The 18,587-nt window shown below is 54.3% G+C and overlaps 5 protein-coding genes across 6 annotated transcripts; 1 reads left to right on the forward strand and 4 right to left on the reverse strand.

The window, feature by feature from the left end:
* Nucleotides 1-133: 133 nt before the first annotated feature.
* LMH87_005428 (uncharacterized protein) lies at nt 134-1,946 on the reverse strand (the record flags this gene model as incomplete). The annotated part of the gene is made up of 4 exons (XM_056203147.1): nt 134-1,051; nt 1,137-1,588; nt 1,648-1,798; nt 1,908-1,946. 4 exons carry the CDS (start codon nt 1,944-1,946, stop codon nt 134-136), a joined length of 1,560 nt encoding a protein of 519 aa, XP_056058634.1.
* A 1,757-nt stretch (nt 1,947-3,703) lies between these two features.
* On the reverse strand, nt 3,704-4,724 carry LMH87_005429 (uncharacterized protein; the record flags this gene model as incomplete). The annotated part of the gene is made up of 2 exons (XM_056203148.1): nt 3,704-4,513; nt 4,578-4,724. 2 exons carry the CDS (start codon nt 4,722-4,724, stop codon nt 3,704-3,706), a joined length of 957 nt encoding a protein of 318 aa, XP_056058635.1.
* A 775-nt stretch (nt 4,725-5,499) lies between these two features.
* Nucleotides 5,500-8,835, reverse strand: LMH87_005430 (uncharacterized protein; the record flags this gene model as incomplete). 2 transcript variants are annotated; one of them, XM_056203150.1, is made up of 8 exons in its annotated part: nt 5,500-7,487; nt 7,535-7,580; nt 7,633-7,717; nt 7,838-7,911; nt 7,986-8,032; nt 8,089-8,421; nt 8,489-8,656; nt 8,745-8,835. In XM_056203150.1, 8 exons carry the CDS (start codon nt 8,833-8,835, stop codon nt 5,500-5,502), a joined length of 2,832 nt encoding a protein of 943 aa, XP_056058637.1. The 2 variants fall into 2 exon arrangements, with proteins under 2 accessions (XP_056058637.1, XP_056058636.1); XM_056203149.1 differs by adding an exon at nt 7,770-7,808 and having other exon boundaries at nt 7,906-8,032.
* Nucleotides 8,836-9,913: 1,078 nt separating this feature from the next.
* LMH87_005431 (uncharacterized protein) lies at nt 9,914-11,202 on the forward strand (the record flags this gene model as incomplete). Its single annotated transcript, XM_056203151.1, has 2 exons — nt 9,914-10,003; nt 10,090-11,202. 2 exons carry the CDS (start codon nt 9,914-9,916, stop codon nt 11,200-11,202), a joined length of 1,203 nt encoding a protein of 400 aa, XP_056058638.1.
* Nucleotides 11,203-11,526: 324 nt separating this feature from the next.
* LMH87_005432 (uncharacterized protein) lies at nt 11,527-18,291 on the reverse strand (the record flags this gene model as incomplete). Its single annotated transcript, XM_056203152.1, has 3 exons — nt 11,527-17,426; nt 17,476-17,630; nt 17,684-18,291. The coding sequence occupies 3 exons, from the start codon at nt 18,289-18,291 to the stop codon at nt 11,527-11,529; spliced, it is 6,663 nt and encodes a 2,220-aa protein (XP_056058639.1).
* Nucleotides 18,292-18,587: the final 296 nt, after the last annotated feature.

Raw genomic sequence — 18,587 nt, forward strand, 5'->3', positions numbered from 1 at the left:
TTTTATCTCATAATCATGCGTAGAGCTGGTTTCCATCGCGTTAAAGCTCATTCCCTTCCAAGCCCGCTCATGACGCTAGATCGGTTTCTGTCCAGGCGCTTCAATTTGTTTTTTACTTCCTCATTCAAATCTTCTACTCCTCGTCCACCTTCTTAAACTCAACGATGGGTCCCTTCTTGGCGCTGGTAAAGGTATCAACCAGCTGGAACTCGCTGGGGCGGTGGCGGCCCCATTCGTTGCCGGCGCGGCCCTCGCTGGGGTCCTCGACGCCGACGGCCTTGCGCATGTCGTAGGTGTAAATGGTACGGGCCAGGGTGGTGGTCATCTCGACGTAGGCGAGGCCCTTGCCGATGCAGCCGCGGGGGCCGACGCTAAAGGGGCAAAAGGCGGACGAGGCGAGGGAGACGTCGTCCTGGGTGGTCTCGCGGCCGAGCGCGCTGTTCTTGCTGCCGGCGAGCCAGCGCTCGGGCACGTAGGTGTAGGCGCCGGGGAAGTAGGCCTCGTTGTGGTGGACGGTGTAGTGGGGGACGCCGACGACGGTGCCGGCGGGCAGCGTGTGGCCGTCAATGGTCATGCCGCCGGCGAGGATCTCGCGGGGCAGGATGCCGCCGACCGAGGGTGACAGGCGCATGGCCTCGTCGACGCAGGCGCGCAGGTAGGTGCAGCCGCCGAGGCCCGGGCCGTGGACAATCTCCTCGACGTTGTTGAAGCGGCCGCGGATCTCCTCGGTGACCTTTTGCAGCGCGTGCGGGTTGCGCACGAGGTAGAAGAGGGTGGCGGCCATGGCGGTCGAGGTGGTGTCGGACCCGGCAATGATGAGGAGGTTGGACTCACCCCAGAGCTCGGGCGTGCTGAAGCCCTGGCCGGTTTCGGGGTCGCGGGCCTTGAGGAGGTAGTAGAAGAAGTCGCGGCGATCCGTCTCCTCGCCGAGCTTGGTGCGCTCGCTGAGCTGGCCCTTGCTGTAGGCCATGTAGCGGGCACGACCGGCGGCCAGCTTGGGGAAGAGGACGCGGTCGACCTTGAGCTTGTCGACGATGGGCATGGTGCCGCACTAGGAGAGCAAAATGTGTTAGTTGGAGTTGTACATTGTCTGCATTGTCTGCAGGCAAGGTTGCGTTTTCAGAGTTCCCACTTACAATGAGATGTCTGGTGGTGGCAGCCTCGACGAGCTCCAGAGCGAAGCGGTTGTCGGGGCGCTCGAGCATGTGGAAAGCCTTGCCGAAGCTCAGGTCGCCGAGAATGTCCATGGCCAGGTAGTTGCACCAGTCGGCCATGTTGCGGGGGGCGGACCAGCCCTTGGCGTCGGCAGCGCCGTCGCGGACGCCAATTTGCTCGCAAAAGGTGCGGACGTTGCCGAGAATGTAGCGCTGCATCTCCTTCATGGCGCCCTCGGCAAAGGCGTGGGAGAGGACGCGGCGCTTGCGGGCGTGGACGTCCTTGTCGCGGGTGTTGTGGGTGTTGGCGGCGGGGTGGACAAAGGCGTCGTAGAACTCGGCCTTGCGGACGTTGGAGCGGAAGCCGTAGATTTCCTTGAGGGCGGTGTTGGAGTTGAAGGAGACGCTGTTGGGGCCGAAGCGGACGACCTTGCCTGGGGGGGGGTGTTAACTTTCACGATTGCGTCTCATGACGAGGCATAGCTCAGCATACCGTATCGCTCGTGCATGCGCCAAAACTCGAGATGGCGATCACCCTTGTAGGCGTGGTAGAGCTGGTAGGCATCGGTAATCTTGGCCAGGAAAGGGCCGGGATACTTGGCCAGCGGGTGGAAGAAGACTCTGTAGACGATGATGCCGACGGCCTGTGGACAACCGGCACATTAGCGACGGCCACGATGAAAATGGTTGAAGCTTCTCGTTGACCCCAACTTTGTGGGATCACACAAGAAGCAAATCACAGCGTAAACATACATAGAGGGCACCTCCGCCGACGAAGAGGGCCAGCCACATCTGAAGGTGGGCGAGATCGAGCGCCATTGTAAACGAGAGTCGTGGCTGTCTTACAATCACGTTTGACTACGGCTGAGACGACAGTAAAGCAGGATGAGAGTGTGAAGTAAAAAGAGAGAAAAGGTTTGGGGAGACGGGGAGAGGAGGGCACGAGCACACTAAAAGGGAATCGCGGGTAGCAGCCAGTTCAGAGAAAAAAATCCTTATTTACTAGTCTAGGTCCCGAAAGACATGGCCGCATACAATGTGACGACGACGGACGCCGGGGGCGGCGGAGTGGCGGGCGGCGCGGGCGTTGGAGTAGACGAGACTCGGCGTTGGTGGGGAAGCGCAAAGAGAGACACTCACTGCATAGGTAGCCTTTGGGGTGTGAGGTGAGGGGGCACGCCCCTTGCGCATCATCGGCCCCGGAAGCAGGCAGCATCCTCCAATCCAGTGTCTCGCAATTACTTGCTGCGCACATCATCCGGAACTGTTCGAGTGCCACCACGTCCTGTTGTTCGTCGTAAAGGCGGACGTGAGACCCCAAGGTGGGCGGCGCGCCGAAAGTGGGCTGGCTTGCGCCGGCTGTCTGCGGCACAGCCTTGGCCCTTTATCGATTGGCTGCGGCTAGTTACGGACAAGAGCCGTGCATGTCATGTTTGATATGCAGCCAACTACGGACAGTGTCGGTGTGTGACAGCCAGCAATACGAAATATAGCCCGTGCACCTTGTGCTTCACATATTTTAATGAATATTTGAAGCACCTGTTTCTGTGATTTTTTTCCTGATGCCAATGTCAGCGATGTTCTTGCAAGAGGTAGCCTAGCACCGCGTAGTTCGTCATCAAAATCATCCATCACGCTAGTGGCTGGCTGGGCCGCACGCGCGTGACCGTTTTCAACCAATACACCCACCAGCAACCACTGCCAGAGACACAAAACAAAGCCCTCCGTTTGTTCCGTGTCACCGCTTTCAATTCACGCGGCTTAGAGTCAACACGTCAATCTCTCCAAAATCACAATTTTCTGAGGGCCCGTTCATGCGGGGGGGGGGAAGCACAGCTCTCCCGTGGAGGCCATGCAGATAAGAAAGAGCATCACAAATGATGGGGTCGGCATTTCCCATCATTCGCATCAAACCTTGTAGCTTCATGACGGCCCCATCCATTCTTCTCCAACTTTTTCTCCAAATTCGCGGCTACCCAAGGGCAAAGAAACCTTCTTCTTGGAACCAATTCCGCCCACGTTTCCGCTGCGCCTAGCCAAGGGCTTGCGAGCGGCTCCAAAGGGGCTTGCGGTCCAACGCCCGCACCAACAGGGCATTCTCCTCCCCAAAGGCAGGCAGCGAAACCGTTCCCGGGGTGTCTCGTCTGCCCACCGGGACTCCGGGATAAAACGCCCCTGTGCCGCGCTGGGACGAATCTAGACGATCGGCATTCCAGCGGCTGGCCGTCGTTAGGCTCCACTCTGTATCCCAGCCATGGCAGCCTACCCTGCACCGAAAGATGAAATGTAATCCATTCATGAGAGCACCGTATATGGCTCTGGTGGTCATTACTTACCTTCGTAGTCTTTGAGTAATTGCGCTGTTATATTTTGAGCTGCTTTATCCCATTGCTCGAAGTATTGTGAGCCGTGATGATGCTACTATCAAAGACACATGTGATAAGTAAGCAGCAGGACTCTTCACAACTTGCCTCTCGATACGAAAAGCACCAAGATCCTGAATCCCTGACTGTATATTTATCAATAAACAGTCCTCAACATACTTAGGTCTATATATGAACAGCACCGTCCTCATCCGGCCACTTTTGAGGTGGCCTCTGCCAATTCAGTACAGTCTTGCCCTCTCCTACCAAATCCCTTCTTCTCCAAAAGTATTGTCTCCGGAGCTCCGTGGTCGGTTCGGGGTCAAGGCCGCCCTGCACCGTGACTGGCGGCTCAGGCACCGTCGGCCATTCAAGAAAGTTGGTAGTTCCTGTGCCGATAACCTCCTCGGATGTCCCCTTTCGACGCCTCTCGCACCACTCACCGAGCACTCTGCGAAATTCAGAGACTGGATGATCTAGCTGCACGTCCGGGTGCTTCGTCCACGCCATTTGCTCAACCGCCTCCACATCCTGATCCTCATGCCGCTTGCCGCGTCTCGCCGAGTCCCGCGTGATAATCTCATACAGGCTGAAGACGACGCCCTTGACGTCGTTGCGAGGCTCCGAGTACCCCTGCTGTTCTCCTATGCGAGCGGCAAAGTCAAAGTCAAAGAGCATCAGAGTGTCCGTCGACTCGTCGACGAGCATGTTTCTCGGCGCCACATCTTGATGCGCGACGCCAAGAACGAGGTTCAGCTCGTCTACAACATCCATCAGCTGGCGCAGCCATTTCAACTTGAAAAGCCGTGCGGGATTCTCTTCAAGGGTGCCGCCGGGGATGTATCTTGATGTGAAGCCGACGCAATGACCCTCGAGCTCATCGACAACGACGCTATCAAAAGGCACAATGCTTGGATGCTTCACGCGGCACCAGATGCCCATCTCGTGCCAGTTGAAATCCAGGTGCTGAAAGAGAAAAAAGTATTTAAAGACAAACTGCACTACTGTCAGAAACTAAAAAAAGACTACTCGGCTCCGCAGCTCAACCCTCTAAACTCACCTTTTCCTGCGGCCTCTTTGACCGGGGCTTTACCACCATGTCGACATTTGGGCCAAGCCGCGCAACCTCCTGGAGCTCTGCCCGCGAAACGACAGCAATATCGTCTGGAAGTTGCGCTGCGTCGAGTGGCGGCCGGAACACGCACATGGTTTCATCGTCCTCGCGATAAAAAAAATGATGTGGACAGAATATCCCCATCTGGCGACAAGTAAACGAGATACACATCGGGCGCCAACGTGTCAATGTGCTTCAAGAGGTGCTCAAATGCCACATCCTCCGACTCCTGCTCCTCATCCATCTTTACGGAGACGAGCCGTCGCTGGTCCCAGTCAACGACATGCCAGATACTTGGGCCGCCAGGGTAGATGGCGCCGCTAGGGGAGAAGAAGCGATCCTGGCGGTTCAGCATTTGCTGCGCCTGAACTTGCGGATGTCTTGGAGGGTGATCTAGGAGTGCGAAGCGGTGAGTAGTTTGAAGTGGCACGTCACGGCTGAAGTGCGAGATAAGAATTGAAAACCGCCTAGAAGTACGAAGAAGGGCCAGAAAAAAGTTACGGGGGCCGTAGTTGAAGGGAAACACATTGGCAGCAGGGTAGATGAATCCGTCAACCTTGCTCAGTGCATTGTGCAGCTCAAGTTGCAGGCGTGGTGTTGGTCTCGTCGGCCTAACAAACTGGTACCTGTTGAGTCGCTTGACCTCAGCCGCCTGGAGTACAACAGGCATCAGAAGCTCCCCACTAAAAAGATCGTCGACTGATTTCTTGAGTCTGCGTTGTACTGGAGTGGCGGTAAAATTAGACTTGTATTTTCTGTCACGTAAATTGCAAGGCAAAGTCAACATAGTACAGCCGGACTCTTTATCCGGACCCCGTATTCCTTAAATTTTACACAATTCACCTATTCAACCCATCCGTTCCCCCTTTTAGTTGTAGTATCGAGGCTCATCAAAAACGTGGTACCGGTGGTCACGCACACCGTTGCCGTAGAACATGGCCGGGAACCTCCAGCCAACCGGCACTGCGCTCTCCTCGGCCCGGCGGTTACGCTCCTCGGTAGGAATCGCCTCAATCTGGCGGATCTCCGACTCGGACTGCGGAATGACAAACTTGGCCACCTGCAGTTCTGTATCTGTAATCGTGCTACGGCTAACACGAGCATATCCGACACGCTTGAGGCGCTTGAACAGAATGTACTCGCACCAGCGGTCCCAGTCGCTCGGATCGACATCGTGCATGCCAGAGGTCTCGCTGACGTACGTATTGTAGTTACCCTCCAGAGGCTTCGTGACAAGGTAGCTCAGAAGGATGGCCGGTCGAGGCGTCGAGCCCATGAGCTTGGAAAGGTATTCAGATTGCAGGCGACGATCCTCAGGGTCTTCCTCCTGTCCAGAATGGAAGACAAAGACATCAACAAGCTCGCCGTACACGTCAAGCGTGGCATGGATGGCGGGGGCAAGTTCACCAACAGGACTAGGCAGCAGATGATGCTTCGACTCGACGATTGGGAACTTGGAGAGCAGGGCAGCACCCCAAGTGTGCTTGTTAGGGCCAGGGCCGTAGTCGACGTACATACCCAGATCCTCGGCCAGGAACTGAGTAGTGTCGCGATTGCCCATGATGATGCGCTGCAGATCAGACTCGAGCAGGCCAACGACATCAAGCTCAAGCTCCTTGATGAGATCGCGCATACGGTACTCAGACGACCACATATCGTTGTCGAGGGAGAAGTGGATTGTCCAGATACCGGCAGTAAGCACGCGATCCTCGCCATGATACGGTTTGTAATCGTTGGTGGGGAATCGCATGAAAGCTGCGCAAAGGAACAGAATGTTAATGACTAGGGTAGCCAGCATGTTGTACTTTCTGTGCTGCGACGGGGAAGAGCGGCGAGGGGCAGGGTGCTTGGGCTTGGAGCTGTTGTAGTTGAGGACACCAGCACCGACGAGCAGCATCATGACCAGCATAACCCAGTCCGTGTGCTCACGCACGAGAGGGCCACCGGGAACGAACGCGTAGGCGACAACCCAAACGTGGAAGAGAACCATGAAGTTGTAGATGAGAAAACCCAAGCCGAAAGTAGCCGCGGGGCTCTTCTTAGAGGCAGATGAGAGGAGCGGCACCGCAGCAGCCATGATGTACACGGTCAGCGCAAGACCACCATAGTAGCCGGTCCAGTGGCTGAAGAGCGTCAGGAAAAGAGCTCCAAGAGAGCCGACACCAAAGGTCAGCCAGCTGCCGGCCAAGTTGGGGCGCGAAATTCCGATAAAGACACCAACGGACATGGCGCCGAGCGTAAACCATCCGTGGGTGGAAAAGTAAGGCCCGCGGATAGGGAAGCCTTCCCACACCCACAGAATCATGGTGCTGGTGTCGGAAAGAAGCGAATGCAAAGCAAAAAAGAGACCGCCAATACCGCAGGCAGAGAGCAATACGGAGCCAGGCAGCTTGTCAGGCGACGAGCCGCTGGTCAGAGGAGCACGGCGAGTGAAGCGGAGCGCGGCCAAAAGCCCAAGGGCCAGACCAGTGCCGTTCCAGCCGCCGTTGGCAGCATGCATGACAGGCCAGATGGGGTTGTTGGTAGTCCATGCAAACTTGGCGGTTGAGGAGAGAATCAGACCAAGCAGCAGACCAAGGATCTTGGACTCGAAGCGGGCCTCGTGAATCGACTCCGAAGAGAGCGTGCCAACCCAGCCGAGGCAGCTCATGGCGACAGCAAAGCCGACGGTGAACAGACGGTATACAGGGTCGACAACGAGATACGCAGCCACGCCAGAAAGCGAGAGCAAGTGGACGATGCGGAGGTTGTTGACGACGAGTGAGCGAAAGGGGCCGATGCACAGCAGGAAAGGCGAAATGGTGGACATGACAAAGGCTTCGTAGCCGGATATGCCCATATGCCAGAGAGGGAAGTCTGGTACAGTTAGTCAGAGCCGTTAATGTGTGGTCGAAGATGCTTACACCAAACGAGAAGACCAAGACTAGTGAGCATGGACCAGAAGACAAACTATGATGTAGTTAGCGCCAGTTTTTATCTGGTAGGCCATGATAGCACTTACGCCGTGGTAGACATCAGCAGCCGTGTCGAGAGCTTCGGTCCAGGTAAAGCGCAAGGCAAACACGCCAGCGGTAGCCTGCTCCTTTCTACATGGGCATTTATTAGCGAAAGACCATCAAAGCTCGCGGACAAACTTACTCCTTTTCCAGAACGACGGACGGGACAGAACGATTGTCACTGCGAGCACATTTAGAACTTGGACTCACAAGAACAAGCACGCCAGAGCGTTGCCGGCCCAGTTGCCAGCGCCTAGATTGGCAGCCATTGCACATACCCTTTGCTTGAGCCTTGGACGTCGCGAACCACAATCTCAAACGTATCGAAATCGATGGCGGTAACGGCATCGAAACCGACGTCAAAGAGGATCAATGCCCACTCGAAAAAGGCGTAGACGGTGTAAGCTGTGCAAGGCGTTAGCCTCTGTGCCAAGACGAATTGAGATGAAGACGGCACGTACCTCCCGCAACACGGTGAACCTTGTGCTGAATAAAGAAGTAAATGAGAGGCACCAGGGTTCCGAAAAAGCCACCGGCAAGGTACTTGCGATACTTGATTGCCGTAGGGTTGTTGGGGCTGAGAGCGATGCAGCCGGTGGTCCATGGCAGTGTGGCGACAATGTAGGAGATCATGAGAATGTCGTGCCAGTCGTGGTCATCGGTCGAGGTAATGTAGGTCCAACCGCCGCAGGTCAAGGTGCGCAGGATACCCATGGTGGCGACGAAGCCTGGCAGCTTGGTGCCGGGCTTGCGGGTCAGGAGGTACCATAGGCCAACGAGGGCGAAACGAGGACCTGCATCACATCAATTAGCAAGGTCCAACTTGTGTATATGGGCAGGAAGCTGCATAGGCATCCGTACCAGAAGTAATGGCAATGAAAATCATGAAAAAAGATCGCTCAGGGTAGCGATCACCAATAGTGGCGGAGACGGAGGGGAACCATTCGTCAGGGTAGCGGTAAAATTCATTTTCGACAATCTTGTGATAGTGGAGTGCAACACCGATAATCAGGGCACTGATGAAGGCAGCTAGAAGTAGCAAGGAAGAGAAAAAGTCAGCAAACGAGGCCGAAGACGATGCCAAGCGCAGCGCATTCTGGACGCAATCCAAACATACTGTACGCGACGACGGTGTGCGACCAGCTGACCCACTGGCCATTGAAGGCCAGGACAACGCCGCCGTCCTTGTCCTTGTATTTAGGAGCCATTGCGGCGCGACAAGAAGAAACAAAAGAATGAAATCCGCAGGTTACTGTGCAGTCCGGGACATCCGATGACAGCACAGCGCGGGGAGGGGAGACAGGTGAAGCACGCGACGATGGAGGCGGGCGGGAGAAAAGGAGGACAAGTTGTGGTGAGACCCCTGGCAGGCGCCTTTTGACAACGGAGACCTCGGGAGCTTCGCCTCGCGATGGCGCGTGTTTCGAGCTCGGCCTCACCCCTGTAAAGGGCACTGTGGGGTAAGATGGGCACCGTCGTGATAGAGGATTGGCTCGCTGGCAGGCTGTCTAGCGTGTCTTTAAGTTACCAAAAAAATACCAACAAAAGAGGCAAGCTTGGCTGCAAACATGTGGTGATGCGGAGCGCAGTGCCGAAGATCATCCGGAGCATATACCGATACAGCACTGGCTGCAGCGACCGATTCTCCGCTGTAGAAATACAGTAATTTGTTGAAATGACATGCAAAAGAAAAGACGTGTAATTAGTTGAAAATTAATCCTTTTAATTAATTCATGAGCGGCGAGTCACCAGCTCTTGCTGTCTAGCTTGTCGTACCAGAAGTGGTGTACAAACGGGATTGACTGTAAAAGTAGTTTGCAAAAAAGTAAAAAAGTAAAAAATGCCGTTGTTGAGCCGAGAAGGGACACATAAAAGAGGTAGTGTAGGACAAATTCGACTTCCAACGTCAATGGCACAAAGAATCATATCTAAGACGAGCGCAGATGCTACGCCTTGCTGCTTGCTCACGCGGCCGACCCTAGAGAGTATCGACGAACACGTCAAGTCCCAAATTGTAAGGGTTAGTTAAGAGTAAAGGAGACTCGTCAGAATAACAACGCACACTGAAGGATGTCGACTTTCTTTATTTCATAGTATCAACGTGCAATTCTGTTTGTTTGCACGGCCACACTCTCCCACCAGCCACCAAGGCTGAAGGTAGCAGCCACACGGATTCGAATTTCTCCACTAAAACTTCCAGACAGCCTCGTGAAAAAATCCAGCAGCTGCTTTTCCACGACCATCTCCAATACCTTACAGAAGAGACATCAAGCGACTTTACTGAAAATGGCGGGTGTCGCTGAAAAAGCGCGCTTTTACCTCGAGCGGTCCGTACCGCAGCTGCGAGAATGGGAAGAAAAAGAAATCTTTACCAAGGTACGTTGCGCATCAAGCCTCGGGCTCTCCAACTTCTTATTCCGCCGCACATTCTTCTAACGCCGGGGTCTCGTCTTTTCTTGCAGGACGAAATCCGCACCATTGTCCAAAAACGAAACCAATATGAGCACAAGGTCCTCTCCCCCGGCAACACTCCCTACGACTGGTCCTCGTACGCGCAGTGGGAGCAATCCCTCGAGACGCTCAGGGCCAAGCGCTGCAAGCGCCTCAAGATCCGGCACCTGAGCTCGGCGCACGCCGGCCAGGGCCGCGTGCTCGGCATCTACGAGCGCGGCGCCGGCCGTCATCCGGGCAGCAGCGCGCTCTGGCGAGAGTACCTTGCCTACACGGCCGGCGTCAAGGCGTCGAAGCGCTGGCGCAAGACGGTGACGAGCGCGCTGCGCATGCTGCCCACCGACGCCGACCTCTGGGTCGTCGCCGGCCGCCGCTCCGCGCACAACGGCGACATGGCCGCCGCCCGCGGCTTCTTCATGCGCGGCTGCCGCTTCTGCACCACCGACGACCGCCTCTGGGTCGAGTACGCGCGCTGCGAGATGGAGTGGCTCGCCAAGATGGAGGACAAGAAGCGCAGGAGCAAGACGAAAGAGGCCATTCCGGCGCGCCGGCCGGCCGAGGACGACGAGCTGCGCATCGACGACAGCGAGGACGAGGGCGAGGACGAGGACGGCGTCATCCTGCCGGAGCCCACCAAGGCCCAGGCCAAGGTCATTGACAAGTCGGCCGCCCGGCAGCTCGCCTCTAACCCGGCCCTCGACGGCGCCATCCCCATGGCCATCTTTGACATTGCCCGCAAGCAGCCCTTTTACGCGCCCGACGTCGCCGAGCGCTTCTTCCTCATGTTCGCCACGTTCCGCCAGCAGACCCCCGTCTACCCGCGCGTCTCGCAGCACGTCCTCTCCGCGCTCGAGGCCCAGTTCCCCAAGGACCCGGCCACGGCCAGCTGCCTCATCCGCCAGCCGATCGCGGGCGTCAGCCCGCTCACGGCCGACTTCCCCAGGGGGCTTCGGGAGGCGCTGCCGCGGATCGTGGAGCAGCTCGCCGCGACGTCGGATCGCGAGGCGCTGGTGCGCAAGACGGAGGCGTGGATCGACGAGTGCCTGGCCGTCGAGGGTCTTGACGAGGGTATCAGGACAGTGCTGGAGCACACGAAAAGCAGCCTCGCCGAAGAGGCAAAGTGATTGCTGGGACCTGAATTTATTAATGCATCTCATTTATGAACTTGCCGGTTTTTTCTTTTCGGGGGCACGGTTTGCTGCACTTGCAATCACAGGAGTCTTTGTTAATATGCACACTATGATTGAGCTATATATATATACACACAAAATGCACGACATGAAGGAATACAACAATGCAGCAATGATTTGGTGGTTCTCCAACAATGAAAAGCAAAAAACGCCAAGACTGTGATGATGCCTCGTCTTGCCACCTCCAATTTGTTCCACTTGCCCATCCCAAAATAAAAACGCCAGTATAAACCTCATCATGTCATCATCCATCTTCTTTTACATGGCCTCGCCGAAACGAGTGGCAACATCCGACAGCATCCGCAGGCCGTAAAACTTGGCCACGCGTCGAATGACATTGAGCTTGCGGACAATCTCGTCCCTCGACACCGTCACCTTCCATTCACCGCTGCAAGTGCAATGCTCCATAAACTCATTCATCCGCAGCGCGCCGCAGCGCGCGCACTTGAGATCTTGGGTTGTCCATTCGACCGTCCAGCTCTCCACCATGGCCAGCAGCCGCTCTTCGATTGTCACGCGATCGTACTCGGCACCGCAAAAGGGACAGTTCCAGCCAGCTCCGCTGGCAGTGCCGCCTGCGCTGAGCAGATCTTCGTCTCGGCAAAAGTCCAAATCGCGGGCCATGGTACAGCTGTCGCACGAGAGCTGGACAAGCTTCAGACTCTCTGATGGATTCGCAAAGGTGCCCTCCTTGGAAAATTCTCGCACTTCGAAGAGCGCGAGAAGCTCTTTGCGCAAAAGTCGCGCTTCTAGTGTAATGTTCTTGTCCAGGGAAAGAATCTGCATGAGAGATTTTACGAGCTCGAGGATTGCATTGCGCGGACGCAAATGAGAGCCCGGTAGGTCGGGGAACGAATAGTCTCCAGCAAGCTCCGGGTGCAGTAACTCTCGCTTCTGCTGAGCAATTAAACCAGAGATGGCCTTCTTCAGCGGTTTCTCATAGCTCTTCCCAAGGATGATCTGACCCTCTTCCTTTTCAATGTTGCGGTTCGGCAGCTGCGTAAGTCGAGGTGTGGAGTCGGGATCATGTGTTGCCTGGCGCTTCAGACCGTGCATGAGTTGAATGAATTCAATGACCCATGTCTGGAAGCTAGGCTCCAGGCGCTTCGGCAAGAATGTAGCCATTTGCCAGTGCATGATTGTCTCCAGTGGCTGCTCATCAGCCTCGACGACCTCTTGGCATGCTTTGCCTCCATAGTTGAACTCGTCATACCAGACCAAGTAGTCCCAGTATTCCTTGATCTCCAAATCGATAAAGTGAAACAGTGGCTTGCTCTTGATCGATTTGATAATGTACTGACTGTAGGCAAAGGCGTTTCCAACTTCGGCTTTGGTAGTCTGCAGAATGAGGCGGTTTGCGTTGGCAAAGACAACCTGGGAGCCGACGCGGCGGAAGTCGCCCATCAGCTGCTGGAATGCCTTCCGTGACATCATTTGCACATAGTAGTGTAGAGCACGGTCGTACATGAAAGAATCAGGATTCTCGACCCAACGAACGAGATGTTGAACTAGGACATCTGCCATGGTGCTGCCTCGGCAGGCCTCAGCCCACCAAGCCTTTACCATCTCACGCAAAACCAGGACGCCTGCATTAGAAAACGCATTCTCGGACGCCAAGCTGTCCGAGCCATCTGCAGAAGGGTTGAACGAGACTGAATCGGCACCCTCGAGCTCGTTGACCAAGGATGAAGTCAATATGGTATTGATTGCGAGGTTGCGAACATCCAAATCGATACAGACAGACGAGTATGTGCCAGGGTTGTTGACATTTGGCATCTTGACAGCATCTAGGGCCCCGACCAGGTCATCCTTTTCGTGACCTGCATGGTCTGGGCGAGGACCAGGTGACCACCACAGCACAATGTTGTTTGCCTGCAGTCGCCTTGCATACGCAATGTCAATCAAGTAACGAGGATCATCTCGCTCCAAGTTGCACAGTGGTACGTCACCATAGCGAGCGAGGGCCGTGAGATGCAAAATCCAGGAACCCAGGCCAAGATAGTGTCCCAGAAGACGTCTGGCGACAACAGCTTGCCAGCCTAGTGGAGGCAGCGAACTATCAGCGGCATCATACTTGAGAGGCAGAACGGGAAATTCTCCCAGGACAGGAACATCGTGGACGAGTAAGTTGCGCTGGGAAGACTGAATGACCATCATCTGGGGACGATGTTCATCTTTGCGCATCTGCTTTATGACGTCTCCAATTTCGAGATGAGCCTTGCGTCTCGTAGTCACCTGCGTAATCTTGAAATTGACCTTCTCATGGTACATGAAGCAGTCTTGCCAGTTGGTGCCAGCAGCTTCCTCCGATCGCTTTGAGAGCATTTCAGAGTACATGCGTGTGATGTTGGGCAGATCCTGTCCAGAGTCACGATTCTTCTGCAGAATGATAACGTTGGCCTTGTCGGATGTAGTCGAGAAGATACCAAAAATCTGGCGGTCGCCAGCCGTTATGTGGGAGACATAGATGTAGGCCAGCGGCGATGAATCAAGGTATGTTCTTGCCTTGGCAGGTCGCTTGAGGCCATCGAGATCAAAGCCATGCTCCAAACCTTTACCTAGTACAGCATTTTGCTGGTCATCAATCGTGCACAGGTTGCCCAAACGAAGCACAGCGCGTATGTTGAGAGGGATCTGCTTCTCATAGACCCCTTCAACGCTGGGGTGGTTGAACAAGAGGGAAAATTTTGCTGCCTCATTGTAATAGCTGTCTTCGGCAACAGTAAGTTTGAACAGATGAGTAGATGGATGGCCGTTGGGCAAGGTGTAGTTGACTTGCTCAACCTCGCACCCCTCAATTTCGACGTCAGGAAGATCCTTGCTGCGCAGGTTGAGGAATACTTGTCGCGGAACACGGACCTTCAACGTATGAATCTTGGCATCGATAAGAACGAAAGCCGTCACGACACCAGGAGTTTCGGTCGCGCGAAGCTGAAGAAGCTGCCATGTGTTCATGAAGGTCAGGTGTGCTTGCTTCATAAAAGTTTGCTGAATGTTGCTGCCAGTATTTCCTCTTCTCTCACCAAACAGTTGGCGGCGACGGACACGGGCCTGTTTTTGAAGCTTCCACTTCTGTTTCTGGTACTCCAAAAAGCCAACGTAGTCGTCTGACGGCCCAGGCATAGTCTTTGGGAGGGCTGCCATTGGATCAGCATTCTCAACGGGGTCCGGCGATTTGCGCTTCTGCGAGGTAGGAGCCGGCTGCGAGGAGGCAATAGCTGCATTGACCGGCTTTGGCTTCAGCAGCTTAGCGCCGTAGTCTTCCATGTCGTCCATGCGAGGGCCGTTGAGGTTGGTGATGTCGCCAAGGGGTTCCTTTTGGAACACATCAGTGAGCTTCCTTTGCTTCATCTTGTCGTCCTTTATATTGATTCGTCGTTGAAGCCAGTCAGGGTGAGCCACACGTGGAACAGGGTTGCGCACTTTTTGCAGCGCAGCCGGAATTGTGATGAGTTTCTGGATGACAGATCCCAATCGCTCGAGATAATAGTCCCAGTCCAAGAGGGCACGGGGGTCTGTGTCGGTAGGTTCCTCCTTCAGCCATTTCTTCAAATAACTACGCTTGACAGATTCTTCAGCAGAGAAGATAGCAACCGGGACGGCTCTTTCGGTGACAGGAGCATGCCTGGGGCGGGAGCAGATAATGAACTTGCAGTTCAATCCCTTGTCTTTGACCATTTGTTCTCCCAGAAAGTCGGCCAAGCGCTTTGCAGTTGTGATACTTGTTGACTTTTGAGTACCATACTCCTCCAGTGGTTTTGACATGCTTCGGTTCTCAGAAATCAGCTCCATCAGTTCTTCGTCGGCCAGAGTCGATCCTTTGCTATGCAGGACATCCAACCACTTGTTGGCCACTTTTGCTACTGCCGCGTAGCATTGTGCCAGATCCTCACCTTCCAGGAAAAACTTGAATATCTGTTGCTGGAAGATTTTGATGAGCTTCAGCTCACCACGTCTCTTGAGCTCAAAACCTTTCAATTCAGCAAGACTACCATCATCATTGAAGACAGCATATCGTTTCTTCAAGTTCTTGTCCGCTTCCTTTGAGGTGGGCAGAACCATGGCCTTGTAGGGGCCATCGACTTCGAAGAAGATGGAGTTATCGCTGTGCGTCTCGTACTTGAATGTCTTCTGATCCGTAAGGGTCTGATATTGGTGATTTGTGAACTTGTCGTGAACTAAATGGTTCAACATGACGCAAGGGTACGAAATGTTGAGCTTCTTCCCATTCTTGAGCTTGAAGGCAAAATTCTCTGGGAATGTAGCCGGAAGCATACACCAAATACCATCCGTATCCAGTTCCAGAGGGCGTCCGAGGCGCTCAACCAGCTGTCTGGCAAGTTGAATGATGGTGGCTCCGGTTAAACATGTAACGCCAGCCATTTCCATGGAGTACCAGCGAGAACCCTTTCTCATGACATAGCCGTAGAATGAGTTTAAAATGACTTTGTGCGCGAGCTGTAATGAGTCGTACACAATGCTCATCTTTTTTGCCGCCTCGACTTCGCTCGCTGTTGCTCCGGAAGATTTCAACGAATCAGTCTTTCCTTTCCACACCTTTGCCTTGCCTTTGTAGTCGTATCGTCGGTCACGGAAATCACGGACAGTGTTGATGTAGAATGGGTTCTCTCTCTGGCAGATGATAGCCTCCCGGACAATAGTCGTGGAATCGTGAATCTTGTGGTAAACCTTTTGCGAGAAGATCTGCAGTCGTTTTCTGACGAGGGTAGCCTTCTCATCAGCTGAAAGTTCCTGGAATGTCCTCGGTGGCGAATTAGGATATTTGCCAGGGAATTTCTCGTTCTCTAGAGTATTTCGGATCATGTTGTACTCGTCACGCTTGGCAGGCAGGTATTCACCACGCCACGCCCAAGGCATTCGTCTGTCGCAAGTCTTGCCAGGTCGATTAAAATCGCATGCAGCACAATCCGACTCCGTGATCATGGAGTCAGGCTGCAGACGATTTGTTGTCATAATGTTAGGATACATGGAGGCGACATCGAGATGGTAGATGAGTGGCCGTTCATGTCGATTAGGCGTCTCTTTCAAGAGGTTGAGCCTTTCCAAAATCTGGGCTTTCACCTCGTCGTAGTTTTCGATGTCATCAAGGGACTTCTTTTCCTCGACAGTAATTACAAACTTCAGCGCGGCGTCTATGTCCTTGATCAGCTCATCCAGTGCGCCAGTGTCAACAGAAAAGTCGACAGGGATATCGGCTCGGAAGACACCGGCCTCAATACTCTCGACGTGACCACCGACATAGGTCTCCGAGTCAAGCAGATGGCCGTCCCAGAACGCTTCCTTTGGCGCAATATGCTTGTTTGGCAGTACAATTTCTCTTTGGTATGCTTGCACCATGAGTAGCATTTCGCAAAGCGTGCCGGTTCCTTTTCGCAGGGTATCATCACCACCGAGAGGCAAAATAGTGCAAAGCGAGAAGATGAACGGGTGCACATACTTCATGTACAGATAGTATGTGGCCACGGCATCAGAAACTGAGTATTCGGCAAGAGTCTGGGGTCTTTCGATAGCATATGGCGTCATGAGTTCTGGATCGAGCTCGTCGGGGTCGTATCCGAGCTTCGCAACGGTGACTGCCTTCAAACCACGAGAACCTTGGGGGAGATAGGAATCTCGGTTCACCCAGTGGAAGCAGTCCATGTGGACACCGTAGTTGCATTTGTATTGATCGTCAGTGTCTTTTTTCCAGCCGATTTCTTGGTACATGTCAATGCCATTGACGCTAGCTCTGGCTTCAACAAAGGGCCAATCGAAAAAGTCACCGTTGTAGGTTGCGATGACAGTGGGCCTGGCTTCTTTAATGTGAAGAAAGAAACGCTCTAGAGTTGCCTTTTCGTCAGGTTCGTTGAAAATCATGAAAGGGCCCGGATATTCTGGCTTAGGTGTGTAGTCGAAGTCGCCAATGTCTTCCGAAATAATTTCGCGGTTTGTGATGAGAAATCCTTGGCCATCAATCATGTACGAGATCATCATAACTTGGTCGATCGTGGCGTCGGGGAACTTGAGAGGTAGTTTCGTCGTTTCGATATCAAACGCAAGAACAACGGGGTCTGCGGGCAGTGATCTTTCCTCGTTTGGCATAATTTTTGTGATGCCATGCTTTGCCTCGACGAAATACCACTTTCCAACTCGTATATCTAACATAGTGTCAGCTTTGGCGAACGCACGATTTGCGCCATGTCATACCTAAATCTATCATTACTCGTACGTGGTACGGGACATCGTACTCGCGCAAGTCGACGATGTAGTCGCTGGCGTCGGAGTAAGAATTCGTTGCGTGCCGTTCGTCGTCCTGTACATCGTCGAACAGGTCAAAGTTGCCGTTTCCGTTTCCGTTGGCACTGCAAGCACGATGTTAGCGAACGCCTCTAGATCTTGCTCGAAGCACACTCACGTGGCAACCTCGGCGTAGGCGTCCATGGCGCTCATGTTTTTTTTGTTCTTCTCTGCAATAGGCATGATGTCTTTTCTCGCGGCCATCAAGTCGTTGACGTTGGCAAAGTTGAGCTGGATGTATGTGCGGCGATATCCGAGTAAGTGGTTGGGCATGCTCAGGTCGTCCTTTTCCACCCTCTGCATCGACTTTACAACGCCGTCTCCAGGTACTCTCTTGACCCATTCTTCGACTTCGGATTCGTGACCGCGCCTAACCGCGATGAGGAAGTAGGGGTCGTATTCGACGGTTGCCTTGAAAGTCGAGCCGTCGAGCTCAATAAAGTAGCAGTCGAGGGCCGCTCGTCCGAAAGGCAGCCTGTCGTCCTCTATAGATGTGGGCTGTACATTGACGAGCCATCCCTCTTTTCTTCTGCCGCTCTCGAAACGGGCAAAGCCCATGTTCTCATCAATGGTTTGCGCGAGCTTGGCGCGTTCCCATCTTTCATCTGCAGATGTGCCTTCGGCTCTGGAAGAGGCGGCGAACGCTCGGGTTCGTGCGCCATGGTATGCTGACTTGCCGCCTCGGCGGAAGCCCTTTTGCGGGCGCCGCAGGCTTGTGTTGGGCATTGTGAAGTGGCTCGCCTCCCGGGCCGCCTGAGAATTCGCGGCTGTCTAGGAGCTGAGTTGGCCTATGTCGACATGGGGGTGAGGGAGTACGGTCGAGAAGTAGGCGTATTCGTGGCGATTTGTATTGTAGCTCTCTTCGTTGTCGATTTGAGAGAAAGTGGTACAATGCTTGGTCCAAGAGCAAAAGAGAATGTAGGTGTGGCACTAGGCACCGTCAAGACATGGCTATTCTAGGATTGCCCGTCGGAGGGAGAGACGCGTTTTGACGCGTAAAGCGTGACACGCTGCTGGCCAGT

Source organism: Akanthomyces muscarius, chromosome 1 (genome assembly GCF_028009165.1).
Source record: "Akanthomyces muscarius strain Ve6 chromosome 1, whole genome shotgun sequence".
Lineage (NCBI taxonomy): Eukaryota > Fungi > Ascomycota > Sordariomycetes > Hypocreales > Cordycipitaceae > Akanthomyces > Akanthomyces muscarius.